This window comes from Procambarus clarkii, chromosome 67 (assembly GCF_040958095.1).
Source record: "Procambarus clarkii isolate CNS0578487 chromosome 67, FALCON_Pclarkii_2.0, whole genome shotgun sequence".
Classification (NCBI taxonomy): Eukaryota; Metazoa; Arthropoda; class Malacostraca; order Decapoda; family Cambaridae; genus Procambarus; species Procambarus clarkii.
The window spans coordinates 20,549,000-20,570,922 of record NC_091216.1 but is presented as its reverse complement, the minus strand read 5'-3'; the positions used below and the strand labels follow the sequence as shown (position 1 = coordinate 20,570,922).

General features: G+C 36.5%; 2 protein-coding genes across 7 annotated transcripts in view; one reads left to right on the top strand and one right to left on the bottom strand.

Moving 5' to 3' along the window:
- Positions 1 to 1,549: 1,549 nt before the first annotated feature.
- On the bottom strand, positions 1,550 to 14,340 carry LOC123767743 (BRISC and BRCA1-A complex member 1). 6 transcript variants are annotated; one of them, XM_045757716.2, is made up of 6 exons: positions 14,229 to 14,340; positions 10,201 to 10,325; positions 8,730 to 8,909; positions 7,293 to 7,470; positions 4,637 to 4,776; positions 1,550 to 3,480 (listed from the first exon to the last, which is right to left on the bottom strand). In XM_045757716.2, exons 2-6 carry the CDS (start codon positions 10,321 to 10,323, stop codon positions 3,313 to 3,315), a joined length of 789 nt encoding a protein of 262 aa, XP_045613672.1. In that variant the 5' UTR covers positions 10,324 to 10,325; positions 14,229 to 14,340; the 3' UTR covers positions 1,550 to 3,312. The 6 variants fall into 6 exon arrangements, with proteins under 6 accessions (XP_045613672.1, XP_045613667.1, XP_045613670.1 ...); XM_045757711.2 differs by having other exon boundaries at positions 14,133 to 14,272; XM_045757714.2 differs by lacking the exon at positions 14,229 to 14,340 and adding an exon at positions 14,018 to 14,148.
- The window catches only part of LOC123767536 (uncharacterized), a 28,041-nt gene continuing 20,368 nt past the window's right edge, over positions 14,251 to 21,923 (top strand). Inside the window, exons 1-3 of the mRNA XM_069310383.1 lie at positions 14,251 to 14,679; positions 16,837 to 16,899; positions 20,219 to 20,401. Of these exons, the coding sequence (XP_069166484.1) occupies positions 14,431 to 14,679; positions 16,837 to 16,899; positions 20,219 to 20,401 (495 nt within the window). The 5' untranslated portion in view covers positions 14,251 to 14,430. The remainder of the gene's footprint in view (positions 14,680 to 16,836; positions 16,900 to 20,218; positions 20,402 to 21,923) is intronic.

Here is a 21,923-nt window from a genome sequence, read left to right as displayed (position 1 = left end):
CCTATATTTAATTAGACACAAAATGATCAAATATGGATGTTTAAGCGGATTATGAACGTGTTGAACATTTAAAAGTAAAATGTTGAGTGGTTAACCTTGCTAATCTTAACCACTGACCTAACCACTACATGCCATATAAATTGTCCTCACTGGGCATAAATTGACATTATACAGTACTTAAATATGCTTTAGTTCTGGAAAAGTTGTTGAATATGTAAATATATTTTCATTACATTGTTATACTCCACTGCTGATATTTGACTTCTGATCATGCTGGATTAATATAATAATAATCATGAACCTTCTCAGGTCTCTCTGATGGTATCTAATGACATCAGAGTTATCTACTTCAGTTTAAAATGTTGGCAGTACAGTTTTGCAATACAAGAGGTATTCATTATCTTTTTAATATTTGAATGTAAAAAATGCTGTAAAAGTTATAAAAAAATTTGTATGGAATATGTTCCTCCTCCTCCCACCAAACACATACACGTGAATTTCACATACACAAAATGTTAAGTATTTTATGAATCACAACATTGGCATTTTCAACCTTCTTAGCCAATGTAAGTGATGATGAACACACATTAAACTTCTAAGAAACATTCACAGCAACCATTTATAAATGTCAAGGATAATTTTGTTTACCAAATTATTATTTAGCTGCAGTAATGCATGCAGGATCATGATGTTACTTCAGTGTGGAATATAAAATGAAATTATTCTACGACACCATTAAACTGATATTCAGCATTCAAACAAAGTTGTGTGCCTGCTGCGTGGCTAACAACTACAAGTCTATCATAGAAACTCAAGATCAGCCATGCCTTAATGTGGTAATCTTTTGGACGGAGCAAGATCCAAACGAGGGCACAGTTGCCCCCTTCCCTCCTGTGCAAGGGCAACAACCTCTTACAATACTGGGGCCACAATCCTAACAGTGCCAGGGCTACAACCCTAACAGTGCCAGGGTCACAACTCTCACAGTGCCGGGGGTTATAATTATAAATTAATCTCATGAACTTTCTGCTGGTGTGCATATTACTGTGTCTTGTTTGGATGGGTACAGACAACGCAGAGGGAATGTGACAAATCCCTTGTTATGAATGATGATTCATACATAATCATTTCATTGTAAATATATGTCAGTAAACACTAAGTTGCCAGTCTGCACCTCAACAGGTAGTTGTCTCTGCACACACTGTAAAACGTTTAGACCAGTATTGTAGAACATGTATTCTCTAATGGATCAATATAGATTTTGCCTTATTAACTTGAAATTAGAGTATGGTAAATAATGCAGATGAAAAATTACAAATACCTGTACATATACACATTATCATCTTATATGTATAATATTTGTTCTTGCATTATTTCATATTTTTGGTAAACTATTATTTGTAGTAAAACTTGTGAAATGGGATGCTTGCTCTATATAATATGCAATAATGTAATATGTATTTTTATATTTATTTGAGAAAATATTTTAATTTCCTATTGCAAAAGTATTTTTATGAATTTTTTTATATTGGCTGTTAAAACATGCTCAAGAGATTGTAATATTTTAATTCTACATAGATGATTTATCAAAATATAAGCAAGGTTATGACAAATGTAAATCAAGTTGAGATTTGGGGTTCAAGTAACCTACATTAGTGTACATACCTTTGTTAATACTGACCCCATGATGCTCTATCTTAAGGTAGTACAGTTATGACATTACACTTGTTTACAAACTCTCACGTAACATAGTCACAGTCAAGTCCATGCCAAGACACTTCACTGTTAGTGAGGTAGTGATATATATGTTAACAACTTGTGTGTTTCACAGAAGTTAGAAATTCACAAGAAAGAAGTGGAGTACAGCAATGAGTCCTCCTGATTAACAAGTTGTTAAGTAATGTGGTATTGTAGTCTCACCTCATAAACACTTGTAAACAACCCCCACTACAATGTTAACATCATGCTGGCTGATATGCTGTCCAGTAATTACATGTCCCCAGCTCTGTAATGTTGAGGTAAATTAATATTACAAACTAAGAAGATTATATTCTTCTGGAATAATGTTTTTCAGGTTAGCTTATTAAAGTCATCCTTTACATCGCTACAATATTAATTCATTCTTTAAATGAAGTGAAAAAATAATATTTATATAAAACACTGCTTAATTCTAATCATCCAGACAAGCTGAAAAAACTCCAGAGGACAGTACTTAGGTTTCATACTTTGGCAGTATCAAACAATGAACTTTAACTTAACAGTTGGTTGTTATGATTTAGTTAAGTACTGTTCTTAGATTCTTAATATGAATGGTGTATATTTACTCTGATGGAGGACTGCTATGATTGTGAACTCATGTGATGTGTGGTTTATCTCTATACAGTACCTTCATGTCTATGGCATGGGTCATGAGAGTATTCTCTACTATAATGTTATATGGCAACTGTGAGTGATTAATGTGAATAACATAATAGCATAATATGACTGTAGTATGTAACATACGTGTCTTCACTAATATATATGTTAAGGCTATTGAGAGAATTGACAATAGAAACGCACCAGTCGGTATTCTCATCTCGAGTAATAATTATAAATTAATATTTCCAATAATCAAGGGGAATCAGTTGGTCACAAATAAATTTCCGTGTTTATGTTTAGGGATGTTATCTTAATAATATACCCTTGAGCCATTTAAATTATGACACTGACATTGAAAGGTTAATTGACTTATAATGTATATGTCTTGTTAAATATGTATTGTGTTGTTTATTGTGGTGAAGAGATAAAACTTGTAGCAAACTTGAGTTTTATTATAATTTGCACTAACACTTAACCTGTCATACTTGCTCAATTCCCAATCATATACAACTTAATGAAATTAAATTACTCAGCCTCACAATAAGCTACAAAAATATACTGTTTACAAGTTAGCTTCATTTCAGACTAGCCAAATCTAACAATAATTACTTTAACAGTTTCTATTAAACAAAACCTTTCCTTTACAATTTCTGGTAATCTTATTATGTAAACACTGAATTTCAGTAACATTCAACATTTCTAATTTTTACTGCAACCACTCATCATGCCTTCCTCTATCTCTATCATACCAACATTTCATTATGACAAAAATATTTGGTCATAACCTTTACACGAAATTCGATGAAATGCTGAAAGTATCTAGAAAAATTAATTTTCTTTCATGTTACAGTACATGTTTCAGTTCAACAATTTTTGCAGTTTAGTCACCATTTTGATGAATTTTCCTTATTCTAGGTTTTAGGCATTTCCCATAAGAGACATTATCCTAATACACTAGTCAATGCCTCCAAGGTTGTAATGGAGGTCCTTCTGTGTGGGTCTCTGAAGTGGATGTGCCAGAAGACTTCCACAGTGGTTGTGGAGCTTGGCTGCATTACGAGACACCTCCAAAACATAACTCCAACTGCTCTCATCCAAGCCGCAGAGGATATCAAATATACCCTGAAAAACAATGAGCATGGTCTAGAATAATAAAATCAGCACCTATCAAGTGTTTAACCAGTATGACTCTACAGCACTATGCAGTTCATAAATTAATCAAAGTTACTCAAGATGCCTAAATGGAAGAAAATAGACATTAAGTTTATCTATAAAGAGGGTATCCGAGTCACTGATGATTTTATCTAGGGGACAGGGTTTAAGGGAAGTGTTGACAAAAATGCAAGCTTTCTTAAAACTGGGACATTGTTCTTTATGTAATATCTAAGTGAATCAATGTAACATGGAAAATAAATCTGTGCCTTGCTGTCCATCATCTCTATTATTGTGCAGTGGTTATATACAGTAATTAAGCTAACAAAATTTACTATAATCACTTTTATATAACAATTCTGGTTGTAGTTAGCCACTTATCTTTCCAATGTTTGCATATACTGTAGCCTTAATTATTGGCTAAAACTCTAAATAGGGGATTGGATGGGATTTGGGGTAATGGTATTTGCTCAATTGGTTTTTCTGGCTGCTGGTATTACCAGTTCCTCTGAGGCAACACCTATATTATCTCAATAAACTATCTTGAACAACACACATGCACAAAATGTGTTATATTAGTATAAAGCCATTGTACAACAAAATTTAGGTGTGCAAAAAAAAAAGTGAGTAACTTTCATGTCAAAGAACCTTAGGTTGGCCTAAGTATGGCAACCTGACAGCAGACTGGTCTGGTGAGCCATCGATCAATTAGCGAGTGTTACATGGCAATCAGGACAAATTCTAGCAAACATGGAAATTCTCCAAATGATTCCTAAATGAACTTTCTAGGTAATTTTGAGCAGGATTTATTATTTTCCCAGCATTTCCCTGATGCCAGTATGACAGCAGTAATGGTTTAAAAAGATCCATGCAGCATCAGTAGAGAATACTTACTTGTCCAGTCTATGAACCTTTCCAATGAAACCAGAAAGAACCTTGCCTTTTGGGAGCATCTAAATAGGTTAACCCTATTCAGGTTATTCAGGTGAGGGTACCAGAAAAGGTACATTTGATTTAAATACTTGAAAATACAGTACAATACATACTTTTGAACAGCTGTCTGAAAAGAACACACAACTAGTATTAAATATTAAAATTTATGAGCAATTAAATGTGATAAACTAACCTCACATTTGTTTTCATCTGAAGGAGCTTCATGAATGTACAAAATATCAAGGAAGAAGTGTGGACTCTGAATGAGGTGTGTAAATACACCTTTTCCTTGGAGAAACTGCGGCAGGCAATGTGATCGTCCATACAAGAAAACTGTAAAGAACACAACAAAAGGCTTTGAAATCATAACCATATTGAAGTTGACAGCACTTTTATGATACAGTACAGTAGTGTGACTTATTCAAAATAAATATTTAAATTACTTAAACAGTGGACCCCCTCTCTACACATTCAAAGCACACAAATTTACACAAAGATAAATTTTTCATTAGGTGACTAAAGTTCTTAGTGAGCAGGGGGTGGGTTCGGTCATGTGAGAGAGTAATTGTTTTGTTGTGTAATGCATGTCCTTGCTCTTATTTCCATAATGTTAAGGTAGGTGGTGATGTTGCAAGTGATAATGCAGCAGCCGCAGTCGAATTCCACATCAAGTAGAAAGCTCTTAATGATGTGGAGGGATAGTTTCAAGAGAAAGTGGTTAGAGTAGATGAAGTAGCTTTACTGTATTTGAAAATGCACACCTAAAAAGAACATACATTTCCAAGCAAGAGTAATCTGCTTCAGGCTACATGGCATCAAGAGTCAAATTATCTCACCACTTGTGTGGCAATGCTACTGGTGATCAAGTGTAAACAAGTACTATTTTACCACAATCAGCATCTGAGTGCCTTAATCCTATCATTTTTGTGAAAAACAAATAACAGTAGAGATTATGGTTGAACTGGTTGACAACCAATTTATTAAAACATTCTTGAATGAGGTGAAAGAATACCAATGTGAAAAGTTTTCAATCCTTTAGCTGCACTGCATGCCTCCATGTGCATCAAGCTATAAATACAGTACTGACTCAACCCAACCACAGAAGAGGGAGAGGAGTTGAGGGGAGTAGGCAGGAGGGTCAGAGGAGGAGCAATGTCAGGGTCCAATGCAGCGGGGGTTACAGAGCCCGGTCTTCCAACGCGGTCTGACTCGGTGGCTTGGTCGCCCACCCCACGAGCCCGAGAAGGTAGAGGAGGAACAGAATTTGACATAAGGACGAGAGGTCAGACTTTCATTTACAAATATGCCCCCACACCCACCATGGAGCCACAATTAGAGGCAGGACACCCAACAAGAAGCTATCGCCGATCATGCCAGGGCCTCCTACGGGTGCGTCGTGAGTATACGCCCCACAAACGCCACCTTAAGAACCGTCAGTCCATTGAGATCGGGTTCAGCAACGAAAGGAAGATTGACAATAAAAGGGTCCCCTCGCTCTCGATATCGGGTACTACAGTTCTATGGGTGCAAGAGTATGCTGCCTCAAACACCCGGGCGTCAAAATAGTAGTAGTCCAAAAAGAGTAATCAAAACAGGCAAGAGGTTGGCAGGAAATGACAATTAGAAAGAAGAAGAGGAGGAAGAAAAATGAAACAGAGAAAAGGAAAAGCAATCCGGCAAAATTAGAGAAGACAGCAGCAGGAGCATAAGGCTACAAAAGGACAGAGGACTGTCCCATGGAGCATTACACACCGGCAGCCGTCCACCAAGCCCCCTGACGGCAAGAACGGGCCGGATAAATACAAAAAATTGACAGTACAGTACTAGTATTGTATGTAGGTGTTAATTTCTTAATCAGAATGTGAATTTACTGGCTTAATTTTTAAACTATAAATTAGGCTACATTATATTTAATATATAGGGCACAACAACCCCTGTGTAATAATGAGCAGTGTCAGCATAAACAAGCATACCCACATGGCTAAATGCAGCCACCAGCCTGCTGGTGAAAAAAAGTTTTATGTGATGACCAATATTAACAGTTTGTTTTTACAATTAATCCTGTTCTTTTCATAATATATAATTTTTTCTATTTACCTCACTGATAGTCAAGCTTTGAAATATTACTGTTTAATAGTTATGCCTTTGTTCCTTATTGATAATACTCCATAGCTCTCATCCTGTAACTACACTTTGATAATTATGTGTCCCATCTCCATGTCAATGTTTAAGTCATGTTTCTATCACCCACCACCACAAACTTAGTACAGCTCATAAATCATGAAAGCTTTTTCAAACATATTACACAAGGTGTAATATATAGACATTGATAGGTAAGCATTCTATTATCTACAGCAACCTGTTGTTGATTCGACACCTTTGGCTGCCAAAGCAACATCAACTCACTCAAATTCCTGCTAGTTTGATTTTAAACAGAAGCCCAGAAGATTCACTGGCTGTCTCTTCCTCAATCAACTGCCATTCACCAGTCACTGGAAGAGACTGATCCTGCCACCAACATTAACTAAAATTTCAATATTACTTTAACTGATTACATCAAGCAGAGAGGATCAACATTATTGGCAGGCATATACTGTACAGTAATGTACTCAAAACAATAATTTGATATATGTATAAATGGCAACATGTGTTATTATTAAAAAATTGTATTTAAGTGAACTATTTAAGGATCTGCAATTTCATCTAATTTTTCCCACAAAATTATTTTCACTTAGGTAGACTTTCCACAAAGGTTGACTATTTCCTTAATAATCTTGTACAATGTGAATAGAAATAACTGCTGAACAATAAAGTTTTAAAAAACAATAATGTACCACAGCATCACTGACTAGTTCTATATACACATGGAGGAGGAGCAACTGCTGGGTTGGAGCACTGGGGCAGAGATATCTGTCGAGCGATGAGATCAAACACAAGACTCAGGTCACAGTGACTTGTAGATAGAGTAGCATCCAATTCATCCAGTTCAGAAATTATATCTCTTGGGTTATTTGTAAAATCATGAAGCTGAAAAGAAAATTAACTACATTACTTCAACTAGAATTTTTTTTATCATACAGTACTTGACCGAGTGATACATCCTCAATCACTATGCCAGGAATATCTCAAGGTGGTGTAGTAACAATATTATGCATATTCATAAAAACAAAAATGTACCTCTGTACATACTATACCTATTAAAACAGGCTCATACAAAGAGAATGACTGTTGTAATACCGTGAACAAGTGTAGGTTAGGAATACCTAAACACTACATTCAAGTTTAACCAACAAGATAAGCCACTACAGTATGCATAAACAATAAGTATTACAATACAAAAACAGCTGATGGCTGCTTTATGTAACTATGTATTAAATACAATGTAAAAAAGGCAATAAAATGTATCAAGTGGTACAAGTCAAGAAGACAATGAGGACAAAGAAAATGAGTAATTATGTTAAATGAAAATATTAGTTAGTCCTGATTGACAGCCGGGGCCTAACATCTGAGTGGACAGAGCTTCGGACTCGAAGTCTGAGGTTTCAGGTTCAATCCCCGGTGGAGATGGAAACAAATGAGCAGAGTTTCTTTCACCCTGATGCCTCTTACCTAGCAGTAAATAAGTACAGTACCTAGGAGTTAGGCAGCAACCACGGGCTGCTTCCTGGGGGGTGTAACAAAAAATGGAAGCCTGGTTGAGGACCGGGCCACGGGGATGCTAAGCCCCAAAATCATCAAGATAACCTAATGTCCATAAAATTGCAGCACATTATCAAGATAGTTAATGAGGGAATTGAAACTGCATGGAAATGCAGCATTTCTGCAAATAACAAATGTAACTAAACATTTATACATAATCAACTTTTGTAAACTAGTAAAAACACTTTTGTAATTGGTAAAAATGCACTGTAAAGATGCACATCACAGTGATGGCTTCAATGTTCCCTTTCCAGCACACCTCAAGCATGATACCAGAGGCTCTCAGTTGATATTAGCACTAAAGATATTAACAGCCTGCCTCAGCCTGGTTAACAGTGACAAGTCATGTGCCTATAGCCAGTCAATGTTAGGAAATTTAAATAAAATTCAGATACAATGAGATGCCAAGGAATTTAACAGTCATTAAAGCTTTAAGCAGTTAGGTATGAAGTAATGTATAAATGATGCAATGGCAACTTGTATCATGAACATATTCTTTTGATATCACAAGCTACATAAACTAGCCTCCTGATGAATGTACAATAGATAATGTAAATGGAATATCTAATCAGACCAATACAACATACCCATATTGGCGACTCATGAAGTACTACTAAGGCAAACTTATGCCTTGAATCTATGGCATGTTTATTCTGAAGGAAGAGGGCCAGGGCACGTTTCACCATATACAGGGCTGAAAATTTGGATCCATCGGCCAACTTATAAGGGGTATTTCCTTCTTCTTTGCATACATCAACGACCAAAATCTATAAAAAAAAAGTACAAATTAGCAAATTTAAATAAATAGTGTGCCATAAATTGCAATTTATAAGTAAATGCTTTTGTGTTCCCAAAATTAGGGATCATAGTAGATGACTGGTATAATGTGGCATGCAGAAGCTAAGGCTGCGCCACTACAGTATTATCACACTTGATTCTCAAGCCTAAATCACTTTGAATTGGGTACTCTCGCCCAGTGACCCGGGGGTACAGTACTCTCGCCCAGTGACCCGGGGGTACAGTACTCTCGCCCAGTGACCCGGGGGTACAGTACTCGCGCCCAGTGACCCGGGGGTACAGTACTCGCGCCCAGTGACCCGGGGGTACAGTACTCGCGCCCAGTGACCCGGGGGTACAGTACTCGCGCCCAGTGACCCGGGGGTACAGTACTCGCGCCCAGTGACCCGGGGGTACAGTACTCGCGCCCAGTGACCCGGGGGTACAGTACTCGCGCCCAGTGACCCGGGGGTACAGTACTCGCGCCCAGTGACCCGGGGGTACAGTACTCGCGCCCAGTGACCCGGGGGTACAGTACTCGCGCCCAGTGACCCGGGGGTACAGTACTCGTGCCCAGTGACCCAGAGTACAGTACCCTCACCTAATGGAAATTTGTACATTACCTATAGTTGTCAACATGTGAATGAAGATTTAAAAGTGAACGAGAAAAAAGTAAAGGGGTGAAAAGATACATAAACTGTGAAAAATGGGTAAACAGAGAAGTTCAGGGAGCTTAGACAAGTTTAAATACCTGGCCTTCATAAGCAAACTGACAGAAGTTGAATTTGTAAAGGGGAAGGTGAAAGTATAGTAAGTCAGGGAAGTTAAGTTGGTGGAGCAATGAAAGCACCAGTTTAATAATATTTTATTTACAGTATATAAAATTACATAGAATACATTAAATAAATGAATATGGTGGAAAATTCGTAGGCAAGACATGTACAGGACATTCTGTACTGTTCATAAAGCCACTAACATACATTTTTAAGCTAAAAATTCTCCATTGTATCATGTAATAGGTGTGTGTGCTATATAAATAAAATATATTGCTATAATCAGAGCTTTCATTGCACTACCATCATAACTTCCCTGACTTACTGTAAGATAGGAAGACGGGCAGCCAGACTGCTGTATGAAGGAGTTGAAACGTCTACCTTTAAGTAAGCAAGGGTATGAGATGCTGTTATGGCACAAGTGTGGAAAATATTTAAGAAACAATCAATATTAATGTTAAGTCCTCAATAATATAACAAATAACCCTATTCATGACTTGGTACTCACAATATGTTCTGGGCAGTTGATCCTGGGTACATGTCTCTCTATTGTTACATTACCAGTGTGTTCAATGGCTTCCTGAGCTTCGGAGGGCGAGGAACGTCCTGATGATCCATCTTCACCAGCCATTCCTAAGAGGCAGTGTGCTATATTTTAAAAATGTAATTGAACAAACAAGTGAATTTGCAAATATATAAAGCCACCAGTCATTGCCACGGCTGACAAAAAAAACTACTACCTAAACAAGTCATGAACTTAAATGTCAAACTCGTCAAATATTTTATATGAGCACATATGAATAGTTATGTAAAACAAGAAACTAAGCTTCAAAATCTGGAATATGTCAAGTCAGAGAAAACTGTCAATTCAAAATTTTCAGAGCTGATTATAGGGTATTAATACTTTGGCTGCCTTAGTCAATTCATAAGCAGAACTAAGTTCATGAATTTTACTAGAAAAATCCCTTATTAACTTTAATCACATTTTGATTCGGCCTGCTGTGTGTATATATCTGGCAACCTTAAACATGGAAGATGAACAGTTCCCAATTAAATTATTCGACCTTATTGATTTACTTCAATATTTTGTTCCTAAGCTTTGAGTAGGCTTGATCTCTTAATAAGCAATAACCAAATAGAGTCTACACTTAAACAACCAACTGAAGTTCAGTTGAATTAAAAACACTGTAGGTACATTCTCTCAATTACACTAAGTACTGCAGTCTATACTGATAACACTATTACTCATTCTTATATCCATATCTAGCTCATGGTATCAGTGTCTGGGGTTCTATGACTCAAAACTAACTAAACATATATATTTACTCAACACATAACAGCAATTAGAACAATTACAAATGCAAAATAGAACCAGTGAAGAGCAGAGATGACAATAGGCACAATCATCGAACACTGCATAAACATCAGAGGTCCACAGATATTCAATACCCTCCCAGGAAGCATAATAAATATTGCCAGAACAACCATGAACATCTTCAAGAGAAAAAGGGGATAGTTTTCTTCAAGAAGTGCCGGACCAACCGGGCTGTGGTGGATGTGGGGGCATTTGGGCCACTGAGCAACAGCATGTTGGACCAAGTTGTTACAAGTCAAGCCTGACCCCGGGGTAGGCTTGGGCAGTAGAAAAATCCCCAGAACCCCATTCAAGTACAATCTAGGTACAGGTACAAACTACAGCCTGGCAACAAGCAGCAGCTTTACCAAATCCTTAAACATACTAAATATAAAAGTACAGTACTACACATTCTCACATTCTTTCTATATCTTCAACTATGAAATAAACTATTCCCAACCTCAAACACTTCTTAGACGACTGCAAGAGATTTTAGTGAGAAATTTCAGTACCTCACCCTTTGAGATACTGTACAAGAGTATTTGATATTCCAACAGTCTGAACAAAAAGCAGAAATGCCATGCAAATAAAGGCTCCTAAATTGTGGAATAGCTTCCCAAATGCTATATAGTACTGTACTACCTTTAACTAATTTAACAAAGAAAAAGTACCTAATTGAAATTATACCCTCAAATTCATATACAGTATAGCATATCCTATAGCTTCAATTCTTTAAATTCACACTAAAGAAAAGGGGATTTATTGTCAGTACTTCGAGTTGCAGTCACCTACTGATGGTAAGCAGCTGTTCATAATGTGACAACTTTCATGCTACCCACGATGTGACAAAGTATTACTACCACTCAGTTTTCTATCAAATACAGACTGTTCGGAGTGAAGGCCTACATAACTGTGTATAACGTTATTAAACCATATAAAATTTTTATTTGATTTACAAAGCTCTCTCTCAATCGACCAGATTAAATAATGATGTGTACAACAGAAAGAGTGCTCAAATTTCCACTTGTTTCTCACGCCTTTAACGGAAAATGTGATTCTCTACAATTTAACACAGCTGGGCAAAGTACTGTATACAGCTTTAGGATTGCCAATTTGGTAGGAATATAATGAACTATTTTTTATACAGTATATGAGACACTAATATTTTATGTATATTATGTAATTTGTTAAAATAATGTTAATTTTTTGTTTGACATTTATGCAAATAACTCATGAACTAGTGTAACCAAAATGTTAATTATAATACATGTAATATGGGGGTACAGTACCATATGTTAACTCTAACATTTGGATTCCTATTGTTGAGGACAGGAAGCCTGTCAGACCAATCAAGATTCCCTAGGTCAATGACTTACCTTTCCCAGACTGTAACCCACTACAGTCCATTAACTCCCACGTACCCTGTACCTAGTTACTGCTAAGCAAATATCAGTAGTAAAAAATATGCCCTAATGATTTTCCCTGTCTGGAAATGGCATCCAATACCTGTCAGTTGTGAGGTCTTACAAAAAGATCATGTAGATCTCCACAAATGGTTGGAAGACTGTCAAATGCTTTTTAATATAAAAAAATGCAAGACCTTGCATGTGGCACAACAATGCACATCACAACTACCAAATTAACAATATTACCTTGCAGGAAATTGATGAAAAAAGGACCTTGAAGTCAGAATACACCAATCACTAAAAATTGCACATGTTGGAGCCCCAGTAAAATTAGCCATCTAAACCCCTAGGAAGAGTCAAATGAACTTTTAACCTCAAAGAAAAGATAGTTATTCTACTAAATAAATCTCTGGTGTGCTTCCAATTCATATTATTTTATACAAGCATGGAGACATCTTCAGCAAGATACATCTGCCTTGGAGAAAGTTCAACACCAGATGACAAAAAAATTTTCAAAACCAAGTCAACTCTCATACCAAGAACAGTTGAGAGCCACAGGGCTAAACCAAATAAGACATGCCTGATCTCATTGAAACTTTTAAAATAGAGTATTGAACAATTTGGAAGATATTGAGCCAACTTCTTTAAAAGGTCAGATGTAACACAAACAAGAAGCAACAGTTTCAAGCTCAACAAGCCATAATGTGGGATGGAAAACAGGTGCTTTTTCACCCATAAGGTTACAGACCCCATGGAACCACATATCCGCTGAAGCTGCAAATGTCAAAACTGTTGAGTTTCAAAATCGAACTTGATAAAATCATCTGGACAAATAGGGAGACCTTTGAAAAGTTGCCAGTTTCCTGTTCTCATCGAGGTCACTAGAGATAGTGGCCTTCAGGTCAGTTGTTAGCCACTGTGCTACAGCACAGTACCAGTCAGATGTGAGCCACTATGCTACAGTACAATGCCAGTCAGTTGTGAACCACTAAGTTACAGTCCAGTAGACTCCTAATTTTATTAAGTGATGCCATGCCATTTCTTGATTGCAGTTAAATGATTACCTGCTCTTATAGGGCCAACTGCACAGGTTATGTTGGAAGCCAAAGCTAAAAAATAATTATTAATAAACAATTGATAAATAAATAATATATAAATTTGTTTACATAAAAGTACTTACTACAATAAAACAATGGAAGAAACTAAACATTAACATTTTAAAAAATTTCACACACCTCAATCTTAACAAATTTTTCCGTAAAGTATTTTAACCATACATATTTTGAGTTTAATGCAATAGGAGTGTCACTGAAATTTAGTACTGCAAATGGTAATTTAGTACTTTGACAATATTAGTAGAGAATGTTAAGTCGAGCCTGACCACAGGCAGGGCTCGGGGAGCAGAAGACCTCCCGACACCCTCTCCAGAGCCTCTGAGCCTCTGTTTAGTGCCTGTGGGATTGTCCCGCCCTCACCAAGGTTCCAGGGAGGTGTCACCACTGCCGCAAGTAACTGCATCACACTCACCCACGCCAGTTTATACCACCTTGACACACTTTACTCACCAAATGTCAAAAACTTTCTCGGTAAGTGCTTCAGTTGTGTGTGTGTGTGTGAGGTGGTGGTGCGTCATTGGCCTGTGGCCTGCCTCTCCTTACTCCCTTTACACCGACAACTCACCTCCTGTATAAAATGTGCAATGTAGGTGAAGGGTCGTTCCCCTACCGGCGAGCTCCCCACCTTGCTAGCACCTGCACGTGCAATGTTGTTACTAACCAGCTGACGAGTAGAAGCTCCTGAAGCAGCGCCCTGATCCCCTTCAGGTGGTGTTGGCCGCAGCTGGAGCTCCTAAGTGACCCCACCATGATCACCCTCACACTCATACTTTTAACACATCTTAACTACCAACTTCAATTCCTGGATTACCGGAGACTTGTAGATCCCAGAGACAAAAAATATACATAAAAACGCCGAAGAAATGAAGAGGTTTAGCTGGGTGTCGAGGCGGTCGCGGAGCTGCGATGCTCGGCTGTCGTCGAGGGTGTTAAGTGCCGCCTCGCTCAACCGTTTATTGCAACACCTGGCACACAACACCACTCTCAACACTATGGGCAACAACGTCAGTGATCCGTCGAGCCAATCTCCTCCCCAAAAAGGATTTCAGTGGTCCAGTGGGAGCTCCAGGGCCTATGGCGAGCCCCCGGAGGTTATCGTCAAGTTGGCTAAGGTAATAACTGATTACAGTAAATAGTTGTCCAGTTTTGTTTATATTGAAGACAAGTCTTGGTCCACAGACCCTCTGGGTAAACGCGCTACCCATTTATCCTCGAGCAGCCAAAGACCCACAAGCTGTTAGTGCACGAAGAAATATTCATGATAAAAATGAACAGTAACACGTAATCATCAATGACAAAATCTCTCCTACTAAAACTATGGGAGTACCACAAGGCAAGTTCTAGGAAAACTACTTATTATATGATGTTCTGTATATCAGTGTCATGTCAAAATGCTTCTAGCCTTTTTAAACATATACTATTTGCTAATGAGGCTGCCTTCATTTGCTTTAGCCCCAACCTGCATGCCCTAAATGATGCAGTAAATATTGAATTATCAATTCATCGACAACCAACAACTTCACGCTAAACAGAAGCCATACAATACAGTACAGTACATTTTATTTGGAAGCAAATAAAATACAATATACCATGAACATTCTGATGATGCTAAAACATGTTTTCCAATATTGAAATTTATGCAAATTGATTTTACCAAATTATTTGCTCTAAATACTGTACACTAAACTATTGAAATACAAGAGCACAATGTAGACAAAGCTTACAGGGAGCTAAAGTATTGAGTCCAACCAGTGATCACTTCAGCCAACTGCCACATCACTGAAGATTGTAATTTCTCTTCCCATGCACATTTCCACTTTGCTTTGCAAATTTCCTGATGAAAATGATTTAATGCTTAATTTTTTTTTGGATGCATAGACCAATCATATGTGTACATTGCTCTATTTTTCAAAATATGTAAATATTGAAATGTTAAAAAAAAAATTTGTATATTCAGTACATTGTGCAAAATCTCTCATCAGTATACCTTTTTTCATCTATACTCTAGAATATTGTGGACATTTGACACCAAAATTGTAGCCCAGGAAATAACTGGGAAAACATGAAAGAGTATAGTGCTGTACAACATTTCAGGTGTTGATGAAAGGTTTGGAAAGTTTACAATTGGGTGTGTTGCAAAGGGCTGTAATGCTGAAGTGTTAAAGAAGTTAAAGAATAAAACATTTGTACACCAATTATAAGAAAATACATGCAGACATTAACGAAAAACAAAACATGTTCCCTGCCCGCATTCCCTTATATTTACAGCAATTCTTGTAGTAGTGAGGCTGCCTCAATTAAAGAAAGGGAGGAGAGGTGGGACTTTGAATACTTTGTTAAATAGGTTTCCCTCTCGGATACTCTCGTGGGCCTAGAAATAGTTTTGCCAGTAACAACCTTACTGGTTATGATACTGTTGCTCCTAAACTGATACAAAACACACATGGATTTTTATATATACTGTATATAATTAAAATATTGGCTACAAAACTGTGTTTAATTTCCACTGTGTTAATGGCTTTAGCTAGTGTATATAAATAGTTTATATTTTTAGCCATTGTCAACATTCTTATAAATTTTACTTTCCCTTATTATAATGCCTGCTGTTCTTTTATATAATTGCAGGAGTTAGGAGTCTTATCTAAGAATTTCCAGAGACTTAAGTTTCTCTCCCAGGACAAATCGATGCTTTAAGTTCATCTCCCAGGATTGATACTGAGATTCCTACTCCAGTGATATTTAGATAGATTTTTTTTTTGTCATAAACAGCTTATTATAAAACAAATTGGAACAAATATCGAAGCAGATACTAGCAACTGAAACCATATGCAGACAATGAGTCAAAATAATGTGGCTGAAGATATGATGACCAAACTCCGCAGCAGAACGTGAAGAAGCGATGACATTTTGGTCTGTCCTGGACAATTATTAAGCCATGTAAAAGTTTTAATAATGGTCTAGGGCAGACTGAAACATCATTATTTCTTCACTTTGTTGTGTGGTTTGGTTATCAACTAAAATCATCTTGCACATACCCCACACATGATATTTACACATGTTTTCAGAGCCAAACACCGTGACAGGTATTTAAAAAATAATCTATCAATGTGTTATATGGTAGGAATGTTTTTAATTTATTCTGGTTAGCTATTTAATTGATTGCTGTCTCATTGAACAATTGAATACTTCGTATACTGAACAGAAAGAGGATTGTGTTAGTCATTATTAGCATATATGGTACCTTAGTAATGCCTGTGTTGTGCCTGCAGATCCTGGTGGGCAAGTCGCTTACTGAAGACAACATAGATGGCATATCAGAAAATGTCTTCCTAGTAAGTATCATTACTAGTACAGGTCGTTATGTAATGTTAATATATTGTAAGTAGATTCCCAGTGTTTATTTTTTAGTTGCTTTTTTATCCACAGCTATTATTTACTTTTATTTTCTGTACTAGTAATTTCCTATAAAACTTAAGAATTAAGGCTAAATCTTATTAGTGAATTTATTCTTGTACAGTGCATGTATTTTTGCCTGCTGCTTCATACTGTATTTACTGATAGTTTGCCCAATATCTTAGTGTGTTTTGTATTGTAACTGCCTGACACAGATCCTCTTCATCTGCTTTCACTTGCCTGATTCACCAACTATTTTTGTTCTAAATCCATTTTTTTTTCTTATGCCAAGGCTATCAGAAAATGTCTTGTGCTTACTAAGCCTTTATTTTTAAGATCATGTCTATATACATTTATATAAAAAATAATTAATATATAGATATTAAAGTAGTCTTAACCTGTTATTTATTAGTAAATAACGTGTCACATGAAATTTTAGTGTTTGAGTCCCCCTCATTATATTTTGAATTATTAGCCTTATTCATAAAATATGTTCTTGCCGTTGCCACATTAATATAACCGTGTTTATATCATTTTGGATTACATATTTTAAATTTTTATCTACTCCATTTTGTGGTAAAAGTTTGAACAAAAGCATTCACACTTTTTCTTAGCATTTTCCTGTTAGGCTAATCCCCTCAATTATATTTATGCCATATGTTTTTTCTTTATGCAAAACTGAGGTACTTAACCTATTTGCTCCTATGGCACAATCTCTTGTTAGTTGTTTGAGAGTGGTTATATTTTTAATTTGAATATTTTGGAAATCTTTTTGTTTAAAATTATACAGCTATTGTTATTGGGTTACATCAACAACAATATGTAATATTGTTGAAGGGGTGTACCTTCATATTGGATGACTTTACAGCATATTCTTTGCTGTGCCACTCATAAAAATGTAGTGGTACAGAAGGCCTGTTGGTCCACACAAGGGAACTAATATTTCTCTAGCCCTGCACTGACCTCATGTCGATTATGTTACCCGGCATCCTGTTCCGTAAATCTAAGCTCATCCAATTTCTATCCACTGTTTTGTATTGCAGTTGTTGATTTTAGTATCATTAATTCCCTTTCGTCCATTTATACTCTTAAATAACGTCCTCTTACTCGGCACTTTTCTAGAGATTTGTTTAGTTTGCTTTTGGTTCTTCATTGGTAATGTTCCTAATTCCCGGGATCAACTTAGTCATTGTTCTGTGTACACTTTCCATATTATATACTGTATTTTAAAGAATTACAATACAATACAAACTCAAACAGCAACAAACCATTTGATACAAACTAGGTTGCATGTTTATGAAATGCTTATGGCTCCTGTAGTAAGGCATGACTAATGAAGAAATAGGTGTACAAAAGGCTATGAATGAAACACCGAGGTGCATGCACCAAGCTGGTTTAGATATTAATAAAAATGTGTTGGTAGACTGGTGAAGATAATGACTTTGATGGTAGGTTAGGAAGAGGAGTGGAGGGCCTCAGAGGTGGGTGGGTGTGTTGGGAACAGGGGGGGGGGGGGTTGTGTGTGTAGGTAGGGTGTGTGTTTGTAATTAAGTGTAATTACCTAAGTGTAGTTACAGGATGAGCTATGCTCGTGGTATCCAGTCCTCCCAGTACTGTCGTATAATGCTTTGAAATTACTAATTATTTTGGCCTCCACTATCTCACTTGTTCCAACTGTCTACCACTCTTTGCAAAAGAAAACTTTCTAATATTTTTTTGGCACCTTTGTTTTCTTGCTTGAATTTGTGTTCTCTTGTTTGTGAAGTTGCTGGTTTCAGGAATTCCTGTTTGTCAATTTGGTAAATTCCCATTAATATTTTGTAAATGGTGATCATATCACCTCTTTTTCTTTTTTCTTTTAGCTTTGTCATATGTAACAACTCTGTCTCATTTTGTAACTTTTTTTTTTCCCCCAATTCCAAAACCATTTTGTAGCATGCCTTTTCACCTTTTCCAGTTTATTGATGTGTTTCTTGAGGTATGGTATGGTCACCATACAACTACTGCATTTTCCAATTTTGGTTTCATAAAAGTCATGAACAATTTCTTTAGTATTTTACCATCCATGTAATTAAAAGCGATTCTGAAGTTGACAAGCAACACATGCTTCTCATACAATGTTCTTTGTGTTCTTCTGGTGAAAGCCTACTTTCCTAAACCACCCTTAAATATCTTTCATTTTTAGTTCTTTAATTCCTTTCCACATAATTTTGTAAGGTGTGTGTACTTTCTCTGATTCCACATTCCACAGCTTGGTGGGTAGGTGTGTGTGTGTGAGGGGGGGGGGGAGGTTGTGTAAAGGTAGGGGTGTTTGTTGGCGAAGGAACAATGTATATGATGTAGTAAAGGGCAAGAATGGGCAGAACCAGTTTGTAAAGAGGAAGTGAATGTTTAGTGAACAAATCACTGAACTAAACTAAAAAAAAATATTTTTCACTAAACATTCACTTCCACTTTACAAACTGGTTCCACCCATTCTTTCCCTTTACTACATCTTATACACGTTTAGTATTTGCTTGTGGTATTTGCACTTTTTTTTTTTTTTACTTTTTATTTATTTGGGTAATTTGGAATAGGAAAGATGCTAGTAGTGGTAAAATTACAAGTTTGCATAATTTCCAATTAAGATACTGTCTGTATTGTTAATAATATCTTAGATCCTTGCTCCAAGAAAACACACCTGCATCCTCTACTTCCTATTTGTGGCACATAATGTCTTATCCATACAGTATATCTAACATGTGAGTCCCCCTATTATTAAAATTTTTTCCTGCTTTGTTGACTGTCTCTTTTTGCCCAATCTCTCAAATTTGTTACCCACTTTGTATTCATCTCGCAGCACAGCGAACAAGTTGATCACGTCAACATCTTGCACTTTTGGCTCTTTTTTCCTTGCTTTCTGCTCTCCACCTTCCAGCTATCCAGTTGGGTCTCCATATTCCTCACCTGTAAATAATTCTTGTTATACCAATTTATAAATCCTGGACTTCCTGTCCAGTTGTTGATTTCAGCCTTTAGCAAAAGACAAGTGCAAAGAATGCTTGTGAATAAACCTTCTCAATATTATGGATAGTGGTGTTCAACACACCCACCCCTGACAGGAGCTGATCAAATACTGACATGGTAGGCTGTTAATTTATTAAAAAAAAAATGGCAATGAATTGAGAAGCAAGCACTTTTTTTATTATAACATTTTCTTTAAAACCTAAGATTTGTACTAGACACTCGAATGATTTAAATGCATTATCTCTGCTTCAGAAATATGTGTGCAAGGCCAGCCAGCCACTTGGTAAACGCTTGTTTCAGTACTCCATTACTCACTGGCAGAAAAGTGAGCAGGAAAGCATCCCGGGTGTTTTGTCTAAAGCAGCGTTTTTGTCATCTGCAAATTGTCTTCTTGCACTTATGACAGATTCTCAGCAGCTTGAGTTTTATATTAAGGTATTGTATTACTGTACTTTCATTATTCTGGTTTTATTTTTTCAATTTATGGAAAAAATATTAAGTAGACCTGTTACATAGACTATTCTTTAAAAAATAAGAATGTTCATAATTCTCACAGCAATAAGGAGATATGTATTACTATATAATTTATGTAGTTGCAAGTAAATTTCTTGAGTAATTTCTTGATTAAATAAAAATTAATATGGTTGGAATGTAAATAAATAAATAAATAAATGTTTATTTAGGTAAGTTACATACATTCAAGAGATTTTACAAAGAATTATGGATTTATAGATAGGGCTAGTACATACAATGCCTAAAGCCACTATTATGTAAAGCGTTTCGGGCATGAAAAACTTAAATGACTAAAGTTTAATACTAATTGAGTATAAAGAATAAAATGTGTTGAGAACAAATAAAAATAGAGGTAAAAAAGGGGGGAGCATGGCTGAAAAAGCAGCACAAATACAATTAGGTCGACAAACAGCGTTGTTTAAAAAAAAAAAACATGGGTTGATAATAGAGGGGTAAGGTAGGTTACAGGGAATTATTAGGTAGAGCTTCGTTTTTATCTTAAACTGGTTGAGAGAGGTACAGTCTTTAACATGGTTGGGAAGATCATTCCACGTTCTGGGTGCCTTGATTTGTAGAGCATTTCTAGTTTGATTAAGTCGTACTCTTGGAATATCAAATCTGTATTTATTTCTGGTGTGGTGCTCATCGGTTCTGTTACAACCTTCTATGAAGCTTTTGAGTACTGGGGACCGTAAGTGAATAGACATAAAGTATTAGTTTTGGAATGGGAAAAGTGAAATTTCATATTAACAATATGAATTAAATTGCATATTGTTGTATTCAATTTGATTAAAATTACACAGTTGAGACTTGCGTTATATTTTTGTTTTTTTTACAACAAATGTCAACCTTATCAGCTTGAAGCACTTGCTAGAAGACATTTCTCATGTGCAGTCATGGCTACTATACTCATTACAGTACAGTGGACCCTTTATAACTTGGACTTCCAAATACCAGATTACTCTAAATAATGGCCAAAATTTGCCTTCCAGACTGCCCTTCCAAAATTTAGAATTAAGACAAATCTAAATTTCACATGGGGGGTCCCTTTCAAATTTGAATTGCCACACAAATAATTTTCTGCACATTGTATTTTTCGGTGGGAGCCCCGTCATCTCCCTGAAGCTATCCAAACTAACATGTGCCATATTAGTTTGGTGTCATCAGTCCCAGGAGTTTTGAATGCCTAATGGGACACATGATTGGGTTGAGCTCTGCTCTTTCGGCCCGCCTCTCAACTATCAATCAATCAAATGTTACTAACTACTAATTTTTGTATTATTTTTTCTCTCCCCCTTCCCCCCAAGAAGCAGCCCATAACTGCTGCCTAACTCCCAGGTACCTATTTACTGCTAGGTAACAGGGGTATCAGGGTGAAAGAAACTTGCCATTTTTGTTGTTCCTCGCCTGAGAATCGAACTCTGGCCACAGGATTACATGTCCT